General features: G+C 65.5%; 1 protein-coding gene across 8 annotated transcripts in view; it reads right to left on the bottom strand.

The window, feature by feature from the left end:
- Positions 1-19924, bottom strand: part of IMPDH1 (inosine monophosphate dehydrogenase 1) — a 44335-nt gene that overhangs the window by 16198 nt on the left and 8213 nt on the right. For 7 of the 8 annotated variants that reach the window (XM_073329029.2, XM_073329032.2, XM_073329024.2 and 4 more), the window contains exons 3-9: positions 12403-12451; positions 7394-7495; positions 7079-7153; positions 5942-6148; positions 5521-5608; positions 1864-2063; positions 326-416 (exon numbers count right to left, since the gene is read on the bottom strand). In XM_073329029.2, the coding sequence (XP_073185130.1) occupies positions 326-416; positions 1864-2063; positions 5521-5608; positions 5942-6148; positions 7079-7153; positions 7394-7495; positions 12403-12451 (812 nt within the window). Of the gene's footprint in view, positions 1-324; positions 417-1863; positions 2064-5520; positions 5609-5941; positions 6149-7078; positions 7154-7393; positions 7496-12402; positions 12452-19924 lie in introns of all 8 variants that reach the window. The other variant, XM_073329026.2, reaches the window with a different exon arrangement.

Genomic DNA, 19924 nt, shown 5'->3' on the forward strand with positions numbered 1-19924 from the left:
TGCAGCCCGCTGGGGATGGGTCCCACACAGCCTATTGCTCCCAGACTAGCCTTGTCCCGAGAGAGGGTGGTTGGACGTATTCCCCTGCCCCATGCGCAGTCCCAGCCGTTGGAGCCGTGCCGGGGAGCGAGCAGAGGGCCGGGCCCAGATGTGCCGCGTGGGGCGTTCCGGCAGTGGTTCCCCACACGCAGCGCCATACGGCCCTTGCTGGAGCAAGGTCATAGAGGTACCACCCAGGTGTTCAGCGCTGTGCCCATCTGAGCCACGGCCCCTGAGCGCCCCGCCCTGCACCCGCCGGCCAGGGCTGGGGCCCCCAGAGACTCACCATTCCCACCGATCACCTGCAGCTCGGGGTATTTCTGCTTGATGTAATGGATCATGCTGATCTGATACACGGAATTGCCCTGGGAGGAGTCCTGTGGGGGGGACGAGACCACAGTCAGAGCAGGAAGGGAGCAGGAGAGACCGCTCCGGCCCCGCCCCCACACTGACCCCCACTGCTGACTGCCCCCACACTGACCCCCACTGCTGACTGCAGATGGGCCTAGGGGCCCCTGGCTGCTAGAAGGGCCCTAGGAATCACGAAAGCTCATGCTCAAATAAATTGGTTAGTCTCTAAGGTGCCACAAGAACTCCTTTTCTTTTTGACAGGTTTCAGAGTAACAGCCGTGTTAGTCTGTATTTGTGGGGGGAGAGAACTTTTTGTAGTGATAATCATCCATTTTTTCATGGTTTGTGTGTATAAAAACATCTTCTGTACTTTCCACAGTATGCATCCGATGAAGTGAGCTTGGTTACTCTCTAAGGTGCCACAAGTCCTCCTTTTCCTTTTCTTTTTGCGGATACAGACTAACATAGCTGCTACTCTGAAACCGGGTAAGGGGGTGTAATTGTTGCAGAGCAAAGGGCCAGGGCACATAAATGGCCGACACCCTGTTTCCTGGCAACTGATGGCCTGGGCCCTTCCCCCCTGCAAGGAGAGCGCTAAAGGGTTGGAGAACAAAGGAATCAGGTGTCCTCCTGGCCCGAGAAAGGGACAAAGCCCAGAGGAGGAGGGGCTGGAGGGAGTTTCAGTTTGGGGCTGGCTGGGACATGGAGTGAAGTGCAGACATGGTTGTCTGGCTCACTGCCCCCCAAAATGGACCCGGCTGAGGGGTCCTGTTCTCTACATCTACAAGCTCTGTGTTAGACCATGTCCCTGTCGTCTAATAAACCTTCTGTTTTACTGGCTGGCTGAGAGTCCCGTCTGACTGCGGAGTTGGGGGGCAGGACCCTCTGGCTTCCCCAGGAGCCCCGCATGGGCGGACTCGCTGTGGGAAGTGCACAGAGGGGCAGAGGAGGCTGAAGGCTCCGAGGTCAGACCCAGGAAGGGGGAAGCCGGGTGAGCTGTGTGTCCTGCAGACAGGCTGCTCACAGAAAGGCGACTGCCCCAGAGTCCCGACTGGCTTCACGGGGAGCAGTTCCAGAGCATCGCCCGGGGACTCCGTGACACTGGTATCCCGGTGAGCATGTGCCCGCAATGGTGCGGGACCAATCCAGTTCCTCAGGCTTGGAGGCTGGCCCCACGTTCGAGGTCCCCACACACACCCTGCTCCAAGGACCAGCCGCCCTGCTCTGGCTGGGGCGGCAGACAGGGAGTTTAAGAGGTCTGACGGGAGGGAGCATCTGACCCAGGGTGGCAGACACCAGGCCCACCAGATGATCCAATCTGGGGCGGGGTGGGGTCATCTGACCCCAGTGGGGAGGTGCCAAGCATCTGGTGTGGCTGTGCAAGGATCTCAGGCCCTTAACCCTTGCTGTGCCGGGGGTCAGGGAGGCTGCTGGGCCGGGAGCAGCAGGGAGCCCCCCGAGCCCGGTACCCACCAGCACCACCACGTCGACGCCGGCCTGCGTGAGGAGGTCGAGCCGGTACTTGTCGTCCTCGCGGGTGCCGATGGCCGCCCCGCACAGCAGCTGCTTGCGCGAGTCCTTGGAGGCGAGCGGGTAGTCGCGGTTCTTCTTCAGGTCCGTGCGGGCGATGATAGCCACCAGCTCGTCGCTGTCGTTCACGATGGGTAGCTTCCCTGGTGCGGGGAGGGCACAGCGGTGAGGGGGGCACCCGGCAGAGCCCCCCAGCCGCACGCGTAGTGGGGCCGGCTCCACCATGAGGTCGTGGCCAATGGCCCCGCTGCCCCCAGCCCCGTTCCCCAGCTCAGCCCACCTGAGACCTGCCCAGAGACAAGCCAGTGCCCGCAGCCCGGCTCAGCACCCCGCCCCGGCAGCCCCCTCCTCGAACATCAGCTGCTAGTGACGCTGTAACCTCGGCCACACCGCCCAGCCCACCAAGCTGCTCTGAGCACGGGGGGCTGGCCCCCTACGAGTACGGGCTGCCCCACACGCCCCAGTCCACTCCAGCGCCCAGGCTCTGGGCACCACCATCGCGGCTCCCTCTACTCCAAGCCCCGGAGAACTATCCGCAGAGTCAGCAAGGGGAGGGAGCCCCGCTTAAAGAGCATGGGGGGGATCATAGAATATCAGGGTTGGAAGGGACCTTAGGAGGCCATCTAGTCCAACCCCCTGCTCAAAGCAGGACCGAGCCCCAATTAAATCATCCCAGCCAGGGCTTTGTCAAGCCTGACCTTAAAAACCTCTAAGGAAGGAGATTCCACCACCTCCCTAGGTAACGCATTCCAGTGTTTCACCACCCTCCTAGTGAAAAAGTTTTTCCTAATATCCAACCTAAACCTCCCCCACTGCAACTTGAGACCATTACTCCTCGTTCTGTCATCTGCTACCACTGAGAACAGTCTAGAGCCATCCTCTTTGGAACCACCTCTCAGGTAGTTGAAAGCAGCTATCAAATCCCCCCTCATTCTTCTCTTCTGCAGGCTAAACAATCCCAGCTCCCTCAGCCTCTCCTCATAAGTCATGTGTTCCAGCCCCCTAATCATTTTTGTTGCCCTTCGCTGGACTCTCTCCAATTTTTCCACCGGTGCAGCGGGGCGTGCAAGGAGCCCAGGGCCAGGCTAGCAGGGGGCTGCGGGTGGGGCGCGGGGGGCCCAGGGCGGGGCTGGCGGGGGGCTGCGGGTGGGGCGCGAGGGGCACCGGTGCAGCGGGGCGTGCAAGGAGCCCAGGGCCAGGCTAGCGGGGGGCTGCGGGTGGGGCGCGGGGCTAGCAGGGGCTGCGGGTGGGGCACAGGGGGCACCGGTGCAGCGGGGCGTGCGGGGGGCCCAGGGCGGGGCTAGCGGGGGGCTGTGGGTGGGGAGCGAGGGGCACCGGTGCAGCGGGGTGTGCGGGGAGCCCAGGGCCAGGCTAGCAGGGGGCTGCGGGTGGGGCGCGGGGGGCCCAGGGCGGGGCTGGCGGGGGGCTGCGGGTGGGGCGCGAGGGGCACCGGTGCAGCGGGGCGTGCAAGGAGCCCAGGGCCAGGCTAGCGGGGGGCTGCGGGTGGGGCGCGGGGCTAGCAGGGGCTGCGGGTGGGGCACAGGGGGCACCGGTGCAGCGGGGCGTGCGGGGGGCCCAGGGCGGGGCTAGCGGGGGGCTGTGGGTGGGGAGCGAGGGGCACCGGCGGGGCGGGGCGAGCGGGGGGCCCAGGGAGGGGCTAGCAGGGGCTGCGGGTGGGGCGCAGGGGGCACCGGTGCAGCGGGGTGAGCGGGGGGCCCAGGGAGGGGCTAGCGGGGGGCTGCGGGCGGGGCGGGCGGGGAGCCCAGGGCGGGGCTAGCAGGGGCTGTGGGTGGGGCGCGAGGGGCACCGGTGCAGCGGGGTGAGCGGGGGGCCCAGGGTGGGGCTGGTGGGGGGCTGCGGGTGGGGCGCGGGGGGCACCGGTGCAGCGGGGTGTGTGGGGAGCCCAGGGAGGGGCTGGTGGGGGGCTGCGGGTGGGGCGCAGGGGGCCCAGGGTGGGGCGCAGGGGGCCCAGGGTGGGGCTGGTGGGGGGCTGCGGGTGGGGCGCGGGGGGCCCAGGGCAGGGCTAGCGGGGGGCTGCGGGTGGGGCGTGGGGGGCACCGGCGGGGCGGGGCGAGCGGGGGGCCCAGGGCGGGGCTGGCGGGGGGCTGCGGGTGGGGCGCGGGGGGCACCGGTGCAGCGGGGTGTGCGGGGAGCCCAGGGCCGGGCTAGCAGGGGCTGCGGGTGGGGCGCGGGGGGCCCAGGGCGGGGCTGGCAGGGGGCTGCGGGTGGGGCGCGAGGGGCACCGGTGCAGCGGGGCGTGCGGGGGGCCCAGGGCGGGGCTAGCGGGGGGCTGTGGGTGGGGAGCGAGGGGCACCGGCGGGGCGAGCAGGGGGCCCAGGGAGGGGCTAGCAGGGGCTGAGGGTGGGGCGCGGGGGGGCACCGGTGCAGCGGGGTGTGCGGGGGGCCCAGGGCGGGGCTAGCGGGGGGCTGCGGGTGGGGCGCGGGGGGCACCAGCGGGGCGGGGCGAGCGGGGGGCCCAGGGCGGGGCTGGCGGGGGGCTGCGGGTGGGGAGCGAGGGGCACCGGCGGGGCGGGGCGAGCGGAGGGCCCAGGGCGGGGCTAGCGGGGGGCTGCGGGTGGGGAGCGAGGGGCACCGGCAGGGCGGGGCGAGCGGGGGGCCCAGGGCGGGGCTGGCGGGGGGCTGCGGGTGGGGAGCGAGGGGTACCGGCGGGGTGGGGCGTGCGGGGAGCCCAGGGAGGGGCTAGCAGGGGCTGCGGGTGGGGCGCGAGAGGCACCGGTGCAGCAGGGCGTGCAAGGAGCCCAGGGCCAGGCTAGCGGGGGGCTGCGGGTGGGGCGCGGGGGGCACCGCTGCAGCGGGGCGTGCGGGCGGGGGCCCAGGGCGGGGCTAGTGGGGGGCTGCGGGTGGGGCGCGGGGGGCACCGGTGCAGCGGGGCGTGCGGGGGGGGGTCCAGGGCGGGGCTAGCGGGGGGCTGCGGGTGGGGAGCAAGGGGCACCAGAGGGGCGGGGCGAGCGGGGAGCCCAGGGCGGGGCTGGCGGGGGGCTGCGGGTGGGGCACGGGGGGCACCGGTGCAGCGGGGTGTGTGGGGAGCCCAGGGAGGGGCTGGTGGGGGGCTGCGGGTGGGGCGCAGGGGGCCCAGGGCGGGGCTGGTGGGGGGCTGCGGGTGGGGCGCGGGGGACCCAGGGCGGGGCTGGTGGGGGGCTGCGGGTGGGGAGCGAGGGGTACCGGTGGGGCGGGGCGTGCGGGGAGCCCAGGGCGGGGCTGGTGGGGGGCTGCGGGTGGGGCGCGGGGGGCACCGGTGCAGTGGGGCGTGCGGGGGGGGGCCCAGGGCGGGGCTAGCGGGGGGCTGCGGGTGGGGCGCGGGGGGCACCGGCGGGGCGGGGCGAGCGGGGGGCCCAGGGCGGGGCTGGTGGGGGGCTGCGGGTGGGGAGCGAGGGGTACCGGCGGGGCGGGACGTGCGGGGAGCCCAGGGCGGGGCTAGCGGGGGGCTGCGGGTGGGGTGCGGGGGGCACCGGTGCAGCGGGGCGTGCGGGGGGGGGCCCAGGGCGGGGCTAGCAGGGGCTGCGGGTGGGGCGCGGGGGGCACCGGTGCAGCGGGGTGTGCGGGGGGGGCCCAGGGCGGGCAGCGTGAGCTCCCTGGTACCTTTCTTGCTGCGCTGCAGGATCTCGTTGGCCTCCTTCAGGGTGACCCCGGCGGGCGCCACCACCAGGTCATTGCGCTTCGTCATCACCTGCGGGGCCAAACAGCACATGGGTCCCAGTGCTGCGCCCCTCCCCCAACAGCCCCGTCCCTCCACCCTGGTGCCCTGCCCCCTCTCCCCAAAAGCCCTGCCCCATTGCCCCTGCCCCCTTGCACGCACCCGGGCCTGTGCGCCTCCCAACCCCCAGAACTGGGTGCCTGGCATCGCAGCCGCCATGTCCAGGGGGATGAGCTACCAGAGGGCAGCGCATTCCACCCCCGCCCCCCCGGATGGGGGGCAGGCTGGCGCGAGACGCAGCCCCGACCGCAGGGGCGGCTGTGTCAGGGGCAGGTCCCCAGAGTCCCGCGGGCGGGCGGGCGGTACCTCGCTGAGGTAGGTGGCGTAGTCCTTCTCGGTGAGGAAGTCGATGTCCCGCGAGGTGACAATGCCCACCAGCTTGCTGCCCATCTTGCCCGTCTCGGTGACGGGGATGCCCGAGAAGCCGTGGCGCAGCTTGGCCTCGAAGACGTCCCCCACGCTGTGTGTGGGGCTCATCACCACCGGGTCCGTGATGAAGCCCTGCTCAAATTTCTGCAGGGGAGGGAGAGGGGGAGTCACCGCCCGGGGGCCTGCAGCACAGAGTGGGGTTAGCCTCCCGCAAGCGCCCGCCGACCCCGCGACTGCCCCAGCCTGCCCCACACTCCCCACTCTGCCCCACACTCCCCACTGACCCCCACAGCGCCCCACTCTGCCCCACACCGCCCGGGGGGTGCCCCACACTCCCCACTGACCCCCACAGCGCCCCACTCTGCCCCACACCCCCCACTGACCCCCACAGCGCCCCACTGTGCCCCACACTCCCCGGGGGGCGCCACTCTCCCCACAGTGCCCCACCCTCCCCGGGGACACCAATCTCCCCACTGACCCCCACAGCCCTGCTCTCCAGAGACCCGACCCCACAGCGCCCCACCCTGCCCCCACGCTCCCCAAGGGGGGTGTGTGTGCACGTGCGCACTGGCCTTGGTACTGCCCCACGATCCCTGGGGGGTGACACCTCACCCCTGACTCAGCCTGGCGCTCCCCACGGCGTGCACACCGGCAGCAGGGTGCCAGGAGCTCGCGGCTCCATCCCCAGCCCTGCTGGTACCAGGACACCGAGCAGACGGGGCAAACCTCTCCCTCCACAGCCACCCGGATGCCCTGGGGCTCTGGGAACCGCCTGGCAGGCCCAAGGGGGCAGCTCCGGGTGTGTCCACGCGGCTCAGATCCCCTCTCAGGGTGTTAACCTACATGGGGCTGGGAAGCCCGTCAGAGCCGTATGCCAAGGCCCGGCACAGGCGTCTGCCGGAAACGGCTCCATGGGGGCACCATGGCGCGGACACTGGGGTGGGGTGGGGCTGCAAAGGACCAGGGTCCTGAGAGGTGATGGGTGAGGAGGGGCAGAGCAGACCGGCCCCCCCACGTCTGACCAGAGCTAGTCTCCTGGTGCCACGGTTGCCCCAGGGCACGGCTGGTACTTGCCTTGACCTTGCGCACCTCGTTGGCCTGGAACTCCGGGGTGCAGTTGTGGTGGATGATCCCGATGCCGCCCATCAGCTGCGGGGAGAGAACGGGTCAGCCTCTGCCGGCCCCATGGAGCAACGGGGTGCCCCGTGGTGGGGGCAGGGCACGGCCTCTCCGGGGCAGCGCAGGGGAAAGGTGCTCACGAGGCGCCCAGCCCAGCTGCCCGACGCTCAGGGCTGGGGCCGGTCTCCAGCGAGAGGCTTGGGGACGGGAACATCAGAGCTGCGGAGCCCCTGCCCCGGACAGGCTGGACCCCTCCCGCCCCACTCTTACCGCCATGGCGATCGCCATGTCTGACTCGGTGACGGTGTCCATGGGCGACGAGATGAGCGGCGTCTTCAGGGTGATCTTGCGAGTCAGCGCCGAGGTCAGGTCCTGGGGGTACAGAGCCGTGAGCCCCTCAGCCCTCCCCCCCCCCGCATTAACCCTCCGGGGGTGGGGGGGAGCACAGACCCGTGAACCCAGCACCAACCCTAGCCCAGGGCTGCCCAGCAGCCATGCCCGATGCCAGGAGATGCCCCAGGCCAGGTGCTTCCTCCCCGGCTGGGGCAGCAGGGCGTAGGACAGGGGAGATGCCCCCACCCTAGTGCCCGTGGCTCACCAAGCGTTATCACCTAGATAGGGCCCGACAGGTGCCTGGAGCTATACTGTCAGAGGGCAGGACCCCCCCGCCCGCGGATTACGGGGGTCCCGGCTGCCAAGGAATTGCCCAGCGCTGGCCAACATCAGAGCCACGGGGCTGGGGCTGGGGGGGCCAGACACCGCTCACACAGGGCTCCCTTAGGATGCAGGCCTGCCCCTGCCCAGCGGCTCCATGCTCAACCCCACAGGGGGTCCCAGCCCTCCTCCAGCTCCTGCCCCACATACTCAGGAGGCCACACTCCCTCCCACCCCACGGCTCCTTCTCTGCAGGCCGCAGCATGCAGCCACTCGTGTTCCCCCCACGGGGCCAGCTGCTGTATTTCTTCACTACCCCCAGGCTCACCCGGCTGGCTCGGCGGGACTCCCGGCCCCCCACAGCCCATCCCTCTCAGGCTGAGTGGCCCAGGGACAGCTCAAGCCCTGCCCTACAACCGGAGCCCCCAGTGCTGAGCTCCCCAGTGAAGGGCCTTTCCATGCCTCCTCCCAGCCAGGCACTGGGCACTACTCAGCGTCGGCCGCCCTGTGCCAGCCCACGGCCCCAGGCGACGCCGCAGGGAGCTGGCTGGGGAGTGGCATCACGGCAGGGGCCTGTGATGGACACAGGACCCGAGGGCACATGGGACTGGCGGCCGCGCCCAACCCTGTCATGCAGCCCACGGAGCTGCGGAGGTGCCAGCTGCAGAACTGGGCAGTGCCCACCATGGGCACTGTGCCAAGCTGGCCCTTCCCTGTGGGCACACCGCAGCGCGCAGGCTGAGGGGACATGGCACAGACAACACGGGGGCAGTGCCAGGACTAGACTCCAGAGCTCCTGGGTCCCACCCCACCACCCGAGCCACAAGGGAACTCGGCTGCTCCAGTCTGCCAGCCATGAGGGAGGCTGCTGGAGGGGCCCATGCAGCCTGGTGGCTGATACAAGCACGTCCCATGTGCACTGGGTCCTGGCCCTAGAGCTCAGAGCGCGCCGGGCCCTGACTCTACCCCCCAAGCCAGAACAGCTCAGAGCGCGCTGGGCCCTGACCCCCACCCCAGGAGAGCTCAGAGCGCACTGGGCCTCAAGCCCTGCCCTGGGGGAGCTCAGACGGGGCATCTGCCAGTCGCCCCACGTCCCGTGCCAGGAGAGCTCACGGAGGCTGGCTCTCCCCCGCCCCAGCTGGCCTTCCCTCCCCACCATCCCTGCTCCCAACCTGGGCATGTTTGCTCCGCTCCCAGCTCCCAGGCCTAACCTGCACCAGAGCCCAGCCCAGCTGGGAACCTGATTAGCCCTGAAATGTTGCTCTCTGCAGAGCTAGATTCCCGGCTGGGAGCTGCGACGTGATTGAGGGGTCCTGGTTGTACCCACAAGCTCTGTTTTGGACTGTGTTCCTGTTGTCCAATGAACCTTCTGTTTTACTGGCTGGCTGAGAGTCTCAGTGAATCCCAGGAAGGGGGGTGCAGGGCCTGGACTCCCCCACACTCCGTGACACCCTGGTGGCCCCGGAGAGCTGGCTAGCAGCAGTCACTGGTCACAGGGCTCGAGCCGTAGGCTGCAGAGACCTGACTCTGCGCTCTGGGGTTAAGGGTCCTGGACTCGCCCCTTCTCGGGCTCCCCACACAGGGCTCCACAGTTCGACTCTGCACGGCTGCCAGCCAAGGGGCTACTGCCAGCTAGGCGTCACGTCAGCCCAGGGGAGGTCACCACTGTCCGGGGGCATGGGGGCCTAGATGGAGAAAGGGACTCGCTCCGAGACACACAGGGAGTCTGTGACAGGGCCAGGGTAGAACCCAGGAGTCCTGGCTCCCAGCCCCCTGCTCTAACCACTACACCCCGCTCCCTCCTAATCGGATTCAGAACAGACGTGGCTCCCCAAGGCTCTGGATCTCCAGCTGAGTCCCCGAGCTCGCGGGCACAGAATGGGAAGGGCAGGCCCATAACTGACCCATCTGCTTCACCAGCCACCCGCTCGCTAATTCCACTGCAGCTGGGTGAGGGAGGGGCCTGCCCGGGGGACACGAGGACAGCCTAGCATGGCCAGCCCCGAGCGCGGGAAGCCAGAGAGGCTGCCGGCGCAGGCAGGTGGTTAGAGCCGTTACTGGCTGCGCCGGAGCACAGCGCCCCCACCCCAAGCACGGCGGAGCCACAGGCCCCAGGGCTCCCCTCCACGGGAGCCCTAACAACGCTCAGGCCAGGCCCAGACCGTGCGGGGCCGGGAGCTTCCCCCACACCTGTGCCAGGCTTCAGCGCCGCTCCCTGCTCAGAGCCCAGCCCCGGGCCAGTTCCCCACACTGGGCACCGGCCCCATTTCAGCACCGCTCCCTGCTCAGAGCCCAGCTCCGGGCCAGCTCCCCGCACTGGGCACCGGCCCCATTTCAGCACCGCTCCCTGCTCAGAGCCCAGCTCCGGGCCAGCTCCCCGCACTGGGCACCGGCCCCATTTCAGCACCGCTCCCTGCTCAGAGCCCAGCCCCGGGCCAGCTCCCCGCACTGGGCACCGGCCCCATTTCAGCACCGCTCCCTGCTCAGAGCCCAGCCCCGGGCCAGCTCCCCACACTGGGCACCGGCCCCATTTCAGCACCGCTCCCTGCTCAGAGCCCAGCCCCGGGCCAGTTCCCCACACTGGGCACCGGCCCCATTTCAGCACCGCTCCCTGCTCAGAGCCCAGCTCCGGGCCAGCTCCCCACACAGGGCACCAGCCCCATTTCAGCACCGCTCCCTGCTCAGAGCCCAGCCCCGGGCCAGCTCCCCACACTGGGCACCGGCCCCATTTCAGCACCGCTCCCTGCTCAGAGCCCAGCTCCGGGCCAGCTCCCCGCACTGGGCACCGGCCCCATTTCAGCACCGCTCCCTGCTCAGAGCCCAGCCCCGGGCCAGCTCCCCACACTGGGCACCGGCCCCATTTCAGCGCTGCTCACTGCTCAGAGCCCAGCCCCGGGCCAGCTCCCCACACTGGGCACCGGCCCCATTTCAGCACCGCTCCCTGCTCAGAGCCCAGCTCCGGGCCAGCTCCCCACACTGGGCACCGGCCCCATTTCAGCACCGCTCCCTGCTCAGAGCCCAGCCCCGGGCCAGCTCCCCACACAGGGCACCGGCCCCATTTCAGCACCGCTCCCTGCTCAGAGCCCAGCTCCGGGCCAGCTCCCCACACAGGGCACCAGCCCCATTTCAGCACCGCTCCCTGCTCAGAGCCCAGCCCCGGGCCAGCTCCCCGCACTGGGCACCGGCCCCATTTCAGCACCGCTCCCTGCTCAGAGCCCAGCCCCGGGCCAGCTCCCCACACTGGGCACCGGCCCCATTTCAGCACCGCTCCCTGCTCAGAGCCCAGCTCCGGGCCAGCTCCCCACACTGGGCACCGGCCCCATTTCAGCGCTGCTCACTGCTCAGAGCCCAGCCCCGGGCCAGCTCCCCACACTGGGCACCGGCCCCATTTCCGCGCCGCTCCCTGCTCAGAGCCCAGCCCCGGGCCAGCTCCCCACACTGGGCACCGGCCCCATTTCCGCGCCGCTCCCTGCTCAGAGCCCAGCCCCGGGCCAGCTCCCCGCACTGGGCACCGGCCCCATTTCCGCGCCGCTCCCTGCTCAGAGCCCAGCTCCGGGCCAGCTCCCCACACTGGGCACCGGCCCCATTTCAGCACCGCTCCCTGCTCAGAGCCCAGCCCCGGGCCAGCTCCCCACACTGGGCACCGGCCCCATTTCAGCGCCGCTCCCTGCTCAGAGCCCAGCCCCGGGCCAGCTCCCCACACTGGGCACCAGCCCCATTTCAGCGCCGCTCCCTGCTCAGAGCCCAGCCCCGGGCCAGCTCCCCACACTGGGCACCGGCCCCATTTCAGCGCCGCTCCCTGCTCAGCGCCCAGCCCCGGGCCAGTTCCCCACACTGGGCACTGGCCCCATTTCAGCACCGCTCCCTGCTCAGAGCCCAGCTCCGGGCCAGCTCCCCACACTGGGCACCGGCCCCATTTCAGCGCCGCTCCCTGCTCAGAGCCCAGCCCCGGGCCAGCTCCCCACACTGGGCACCGGCCCCATTTCAGCGCCGCTCCCTGCCAGGGAGTGCCGCAAGCTGGCACAGCATCTGCCCGTCCCCCAGCCTCTGCAAGCCCCAGGCACCGGCACTGCAGGTTGTGCACGTTTCCGGGGTCAGGGAGACGCCGGCCGGGGTGCTGGATGACACCTCTCCCCGAGGCACTGGGCCAGGCAGGCAAGGGGCCTGCAAGCTGGAGGACGGGGCAAATGCATCATCCATGCAGCATAGAGCCCAGACCCACGGCCGTGTAGGGAACCCCAACGGGCTCGTCCCGGGCCCCCAGGCTGTCCTGCAGGCCCCATGGTGGGGACACCACTTCCCCGGTCTCCCCTCCTGCAGCTCAACCCCACAGCATCCCTGATGGGCCCCGGGGATGCTGCTCCCAGGCAGACAAGGGGTTGGGGGGGATGCACTCCAGCCCAATGTCCCACTCCCAGTGGGACACCCTAGACCTAGAGGGAGCGTGAGCGGATGGCGGAGGGGCCCGCCTATGGGGGATGGTGGCTCAGTGTTAAAACCCCCCAGCTCTGGTGCTGCCCTGGCCCCATGCCTGGCAGCACGGCACTGCCCACCCCAGGGTGCAAGGGGCTGGCAGCGCCGGGCCCAGGGGACACCCCGGCGAACGCCCCAGGGGCTGGACTCACCACCTCGTCCGCTGTGAAATCGATGAAGCCTGGGAGGATCAGGAAGTCACTGCAGAAAGAGAGGGGGAGAGCATTACATGAGGGCAGCCCTGTGCCCCACAGGGACCCCCCGCCCCTGGAGCCTGGCACACGCACGGCCACAGCTGCGCAGAGAGGGCAGGCTGGGCTCCCCGTAAGCCCCCCCCCCCCGTGGCACGGGGCCGTGGCAGTCATCGCGGCCTGGCCCCAGGTGGCTTTGCAGGAGGGCAGGGGACTGGCGGGCAGGGAAAAGCTCCCATCCCATGTCTGCCTGCTCCTGTTAGAGCCGGCGCCATGCGTGGCCCAACCCCCCATCAGAGCCGGCACCCCACCCAGCCCAACCCCCCTGCCGCCCCCCCCATCTGAGTCGGCCCCCGCCTGCCCCAACCCCTAGGGCTACTGGAAGACAAATCCTAGGAAAGGGCAGAGAAGAGAGCGGCGTCAGCGAGGGGGTGACTGCGTGGGTCGGGCTGGTACCAGGACCCTGCCCCCTTTCAGGCCAGCCCGAGGCCGGCACAAAGGCAGGGCGTAAGAGGGGCCGGGCCCCTGGGAAGCCAGCCAGCTGGGCTAGGAAGCCCTGGGCTGGCACAGCAGGACGGCTGCAAGCAGGCGGGATTACAGGCCCAGCTGAGCTGCTAATCCTGAGCTATTTGTGAACCGGGTGGGGCTCGGCGTCCGGCTCCCACAGCTGCTTGGAGCGGGCAAGGGGCCAGTGCGAACACCTGCTGGGCTAGCTCCCTGCAGGGGGCCTCTCCGAGCCAGGGTCAAGCATCCCCGCAGGGCTGCGTGGGCAAGCCTGGGGGGCATGGCCTGGAGCCCTCACCGCTACGGCGAGCTGCATTCATGGGCGCCAGTCATGGGGCAGGGATGCAAGGGCCATCGGGGGGGGGCACCGGGGGGGCCCATTGAGGTGCTGGGTGGGGAGGGAGCGGGGTCGACGGGGCGGGCACCCTGAGGGCACCCTGTGCAGGGCACCACGACACACACGGGGCCACCAGCCGGCCCACTGGGCATACGAGCTCGGGGAGGGGGCAGGCCCCCTGTCTGCAGCCTGTCCAGAATGGATGAAGCTCTGTCAGGGACATGCCACCCCACGGCTTGGAGGGAGCAGAGGCCCCCACATTGGCTAGGGTGGAGAGGACCGGGGCATGCCCCCCCCAGCCCCTTTGGAGGTCAACAGGGTGTGGCGCCTAGAGGCAGGGACCTGGGGGGGGAGCAGGGCTCCATCCAGCCCCCTTGAATTCCTCCTTCCCTGGCTACAGGAAGGCACCTGCTCCTCCCCGCTTGCCTGGCTCCCGCTCAGACGCGGCAGGAGGGCAGGCAGCAGCATCTCCTGCAAACAGCAAGGCCTGGGCAGAGCGGGGGGACCCACACCTCCCCAGCCCCCCGAAAACTAGGACCCGGCACCGCTCTAGCCACCCAGATCCCACCCAGGGGCCAGGGCCAGGGGCCAGCGCCCTGCTCCCACCCCAGTGCACAGGGGTCCCTGGGGGCGCGGGGATCTCTCCACATGGGTGAGGGTGCAGTGGGGGATCCCGCCAGGCAGGCCGTGCCACTGGGTCCTGACAAGGCAGAGGCGCAGCAGCCCTCCCCCTCCCCCTGGAGATTCCCGGAGCCCAGACCAGACGGGGATTGTCTAGTCCAGTGGTTCTCAACCAGGGGGCCGGGGCCCCTCGGGGGCCGTGAGCAGGTTTCAGGGGGTCCACCAAGCGGGGCCAGAATTAGACTCGCAGGGGTCCAGGGCAGAAAGCAGAAGCCGCATTGCCTGGGGCCGAAGCCTGAGCAATGTAGCTTTGTGGGGGCCTCTGTGGTGGGGGGACCCCAGGCAACTGCCCTGCTTCCTACCCCGCAACGCCGGCCCTGGCCTCTGTATGCAGCTGTTTTGGCACATGTGGGCCGTGGAGCTTTTCTTGCATGTTGGGGGGATGGAGGGTGGGCAACTCTCGATCTCGCCCTGAGTGGAGCGCAGGATCTGGTCCAAGAGGTAACTAGAACAGGACCGCTTGGAAATAGTGACCGTAATATAACAACATTTAACATCCCTGTGGTGGGCAGAACACCGTAGCAGCCCAGCACGGTGGCATTTCATTTCAGAAAGGGGAACTATGCAAAAATGAGGAGTGTTAGTTAAACAGAAATTAAAAGGTACCGTGACTAGAGTGAACTCCCTGCACGCCGCATGGACACTTTTCAAAGAGACCATCATAGAGGCCCAACTTAATTGTATCCCCCAGATTAAAAAACACAGTAAAAGAACTAAAGAAGAGCCACCGCGGCTTAACAACCATGTAGAAGAAGCAATGAGAGATAAAAAGGCATCTTTTAAAAAGTGGAAGTCAAATCCTAGTAAGGTAAATAGAAAGGAGCATAAACACTGCCAAATTAAATGTAAAAATGTCGTAAGAGAAAGCCAAAAAGGAGTTTGAAGAACAGCTAGCCAAAAAACTCAAAAGATAATTGTGACGAAGCGGGACTGTTCTTAATGTTTCCTCTGAATAGTGTGGGAGTGCCTCAGTTTCCCCTATGCAGTCCTTAAGTATCTAGGTGGTGGGGTAAGGGTGTATGATCGTTGCAGAGCCCTAGAGGGCAGGTGTGTGCAGAGGTCTGGACACAGAGAATGGCCGACACCCTGTTTCCGGGCAACTGGTGGCCTGGCCCTTCCCCCCTGCAAGGTGAGAGCTGAAGGGTTGGAGAACAAAGGAATCAGGTGACCACCTGGCCCGGGAAAGGAACAAAGCCCAGAGGAGGAGGGGCGGGAGACAGTTTGAGTTTGGGGCTGGCTGGAGACATGGAGTGAAGTGCAGCCGTGGTTGTCTGGCTCACTGCTCCCCAAAATGGACCCAGCTGAGGGGTCCTGTTCTCTGCACCTGCAAGCTCTGTGTTAGACCATGTTCCTGTCGTCTAATAAACCTTCTGTTTTACTGGCTGGCTGAAAGTCACGTCTAACTGTGAAGTTGGGGGGCAGGACACTCTGGCTTCCCCAGGACCCCGCTTGGGTGGAGTTGCTGTGGGAAGCGCACGGAGGGGCAAAGAATGCTAAATGCTCCAAGGTCAAACCCAGAAAGGTAAAAGTTGTGTGAGCTGTGTGTCCTAAAAACAATCTGCTCACAGAAAGGAAACTTCCCCAAAGTCCTGACTGGCTTCGCAGGAAGCAGTTCCAAAGCATCACCTGGAACTCCATGACAGTAATAACAAAATGTTTTTTAAGTACATCAGAAGCAGGAAACCTGCTAAACAACCAGTGGGGCCCCTGGACGATTGAGGTACAAAAGGAGCACTTAAAGACGATAAAGTCATTGCAGAGAAACTAAATTAATTCTTTACTTCAGTCTTCACGGCGGAGGATGAGAGGGAGATTCCCAAACCTGAGCCATCTTTTGTAGGTGACAAATCTGAGGAATTGTCACAGATTGAAGTGTCACTAGAGGAGGTGCTGGAATTAATTGAGAAACTGAACAGTATCGAGTCCCCGGGCCCAGATGGCATTCGCCCAAGAGCTCTGAAAGAACTCAAATGTGAAATTGTGGAACTCTTAACTACGGTTTGTAACCTGTCCTTTAAATCAGCTTCTGTATCCAATGACTGGAAGATAGCTAATGTAACGCCAGTATTTAAGAAGGGCTCTAGAGGTGATCCTGGCAACTACAGACCGGTAAGTCTAACGTCAGTACCGGGTGTGAGGATGTGAGGCAGCAGGGAGGGGGGAGTGTTGACCTGGGAATGTGCCCTGGGGATGGGAGACCTGAGAGCCTGTCCCCTGAGCCGGGAGGGGGAGGGGGAGGTGACACCTCTGCCCGGGAACGTGGACGGAGGCTGCAGGAGGGAGCCTGCTGAGGGGGGGGGGGTTGGTTTAGTTTCAGGTTGGGGCTGGATGGAGGAACGCAGGGAACCCCAGGGCTGGGGTCTAAGCTCCCTGCTCCCCCAGAAGGACGTGACTGAGGGGTCCTGGTTGTACCCACAAGCTCTGTTTTGGACTGTGTTCCTGTTGTCCAATAAACCTTCTGTTTTACTGGCTGGCGGAGAGTCTCAGTGGATCCCAGGAAGAGGGGTGCAGGGCCTGGACTCCCCCACACTCCGTGACAGCGGGCAAATTAGTTGAAACAATAGTAAAGAATAAAATTGTCAGACATCTAGAAAAACATAAATTGTTGCACAAAAGTCAACATGGTTTCTGTAAAGGGAGATCATGTCTTACTAATCTATCAGAGTTCTTTGAGGGGGGGGGTCAACAAACATGTGGACAAGGGGGAGCCAGTGGACATTGTGTACTTAGATTTCCAGAAAGCCTTTGACAAGGTCCCTCACCAAAGGCTCTTATGTAAATTAAGCTGTCATGGGATAAGGGGGAAGATCCTTTCATGGATTGAGACCTGGTTAAAAGACAGGGAACAAAGGGTAGGAATACATGGTAAATTTTCAGAATGGAGAGGGGTAACTAGTGGTGTTCCCCAAGGGTCAGTCCTAGGACGAATCCTATTCAACCTATTCATAAATGATCTGGAGAAAGGGGTAAACACTGAGGTGGCAAAGTTTGCAGATGATACTAAACTACTCAAGATAGTTAAGACCAAAGCAGACTGTGAAAAACTTCAAAAAGATCTCACAAAACTAAGTGATTGGGCAACAAAATGGCAAATGAAATTTAATAGGGATAAATGTAAAGTCATGCACATTGGGAAAAATAACCCCAACTGTACATACAATATGACGGGGAGCTAATTTAGCCACAACTAATCAGGAGAAAGATCTTGGAGTTATCATGGATAGTTCTCTGAAGACGTCCACGCAGTGTGCAGCAGCAGTCCAAAAAGCAAACGGGATGTTAGGAATCATTAAAAAAGGGACAGAGAATAAGACGGAGAATATCTTATTGCCCTTATATAAAATCTATGGTACGCTCACATCTTGAATACTGCATACAGATGGGGTCCCCTCATCCCCAAAAAGATAGACTGGCATCAGAAAAGGTTCAGAGAAGGGCAACTAAAATGATTAGGGGTTTGGAACAGGTCCCTTCTGAGGGGAGATTAAAGAGGCTAGGACTTCTCAGCTTGGAAAAAAGGAGACTAAGGGGGGATAGGATAGAGGTCTATAAAATCATGAGTGGTGTGGAGAAAAGTGAGTAAGGGAAAGTTATTTACTTGTTCCCATAATATAAGAACTACGGGCCACCAAATGAAATTAATGGGCAGCAGGTTTAAAACAAATAAAAGGAAGTTCTTCTTCACTCAGCGCACAGTCAACCTGTGGAACTCCTTGCCTGAGGAGGTTGTGAAGGCTAGGACTATAACGGGGTTTAAAAGAGAACTGGATAATTTCATGGAGGTTAAGTCCATTAATGGCTATTGGCCAGGATGAGTAAGGAATGGTGTCCCTAGCCTCTGTTTGTCAGAGGGTGGAGAGGGATGGCAGGAGAGAGATCACTAGATCATTACCTGTTAGGTTCCCTCCCTCTGGGGCATCTGGGATTGGCCACTGTCAGTAGACAGGATACCGGGCTGGATGGACCTTTGGTCTGACCCAGTCTGGCTGTTCTTATGTTCTTACATTCTCTCCACTCCACCTGCCTCCTCCTGGACTTGTGGGCCCCAGGGCTCCAGCTGCAGTCACGCGAGAGGTACAATAACCCCCTGCTCCTGAGCGAGGGGGCTACAGAGAAGGGCCCCCCCGGCCGAGCTGCACGTCACTCCCGCCGAGTCGTTCTAGAGGGTTGCCCAGCCCCACGCCATGCCGCAGCCCACCTGGGTCTGCCCACGAACACGACGCCCAAGCAGGGACCCCAGCAAGGGCGCAGGTCGGGGTGGGGAGACTTCGCCCCCCACCCCTGCTCAGAGTGACTGGCCCCCACTCCAGTAAACGGGGACATCCGTGCCATGAGCCCTCCCCCCCTGCCCGCACTCCCCCCAAACCCACAGCCCAGCCCCAGCGGCCGCGTGGGAATACGCTCTGCTCCGCAGGCTCCCGAGGACCCGTCCCCCCCGCGCGGGCACACGGCCCCGTCACACCGGGCGCACTGCAGCAGTCACCAGCTGGACCCCGCTGACACCACGGCGGGGTCACTGCTTAGTGCCTGGAGCAGCCCCGGGCCAGGACGCGGGTGCAGCCCAGGAAAGAGACTGGCTTGGTCCTACCCTGAAACCAGCAAAGCGACTGTCCATGCCCCACACCCCGAGGGACGTGCAGAGGAGTTACACTGTGCACACCCCAGCCGCCCAGAGCAGGGCGGGGCCTTCCCCCGCTGCGCAGAGCCAGCCAGAGCCCGACTAGGATCCAGAGGGCCAGCCCGTCCATCCATAGGCCACTCACGTCAATGGGCAGCAAGGCTGGAGCCCAGTGGCTGAGCGGGCAGAGCCAAGCCACGGAGGAGGCAATATGGCCCTGGGGCAGGGTAGGGAACAGGTGATTTCTCCTGTATCTCTGCCCTTCAGACTCACTCTCTGGGGTCTGAGGAACCCCCAACCCACCCTGCAAGCTGCTGTGCCCAGGTATCCAGTAGCCCGCTGCACCCACAACGAGCCCCACTGAGCTCAGCAGAGTCCCACACATGGAGCAGCTTGTTCATTCACACACGCACAGGGGTGTCCTTCACCCACCATTGAAATGCAGCCACCTCTGGGGAGGAACGCAGCAGCTGTTGAATAGCCACTCAGCCAGCTGGGGCAGGAAGAGTTCTGGGTGGGACTGGAACCGGCCAAGGGAAAGGCAGCTCCCTGGGTCAGGGCTATGTGTAAAATGCAAATACGGGTCCAATTAGTGACACATTGCCATGGCCCCACGTAGCTATCCCGGGCGCTTCCGACCCCGGCAGGTGGGTCATGCCCATCTGCTCTGGGAGCTCCAACAGGGGCTGTGCCTTCCGCTCCCCACCCCCATCTCCCAGTCTGCACCTCCCTACAGACCAGGGGAGCTCAGCCCACAGACTGCTGAATCCCAGACGCTGGACATCTCTGCCGAGATTCTGTCTTCCTCCACCTAGGACCGCAGCTGCCTGGCTGCCCAGCCCGCAGCGCCGCCTGCCCCACGGCCCCAGGTTCGGGGATCTGCTCCTGGACAGCAAGATCTTGAGATGCCAAATGCCAGGGAGAGCCACCCGTCTCCTCCGCCTGTAACAGGGTCCGCGGAGCCAGCAGCAAGGCAAAGCTTCCGGCGAAGAACGGGGACGCCCAACACCCGGCAACTCACAAGGTACGGTCCCCACAGCCCCAGAACTGGATGTTTGACTGCTGGTGCCGCTGTGCCCCTGCCCGCTCCTTGCATGGTTGTGCCATGGTACTTCCTTCCTGACCTTCGCAGAGGGCAGGAAACTCCGCCCCCGAAACCTGCACGCCAGCGACCAGGCATGCACGCCCCTAACTCCGCCCCCAGTGCGTGCCCTACTCGCCCACCCCATGGCGTGTGCAGGACCACAGAGCTTTCAGTTCCCACACGTATTTATACCATGGGATGCCCCCCGAACAAGCACAGAGACCAGGCAGCAGCCAGCCCCCCCCGGCCCATTAGTGCC

The sequence above is a fragment of the Lepidochelys kempii genome, chromosome 1 (genome assembly GCF_965140285.1).
Source record: "Lepidochelys kempii isolate rLepKem1 chromosome 1, rLepKem1.hap1, whole genome shotgun sequence".
Lineage (NCBI taxonomy): Eukaryota > Metazoa > Chordata > Testudines > Cheloniidae > Lepidochelys > Lepidochelys kempii.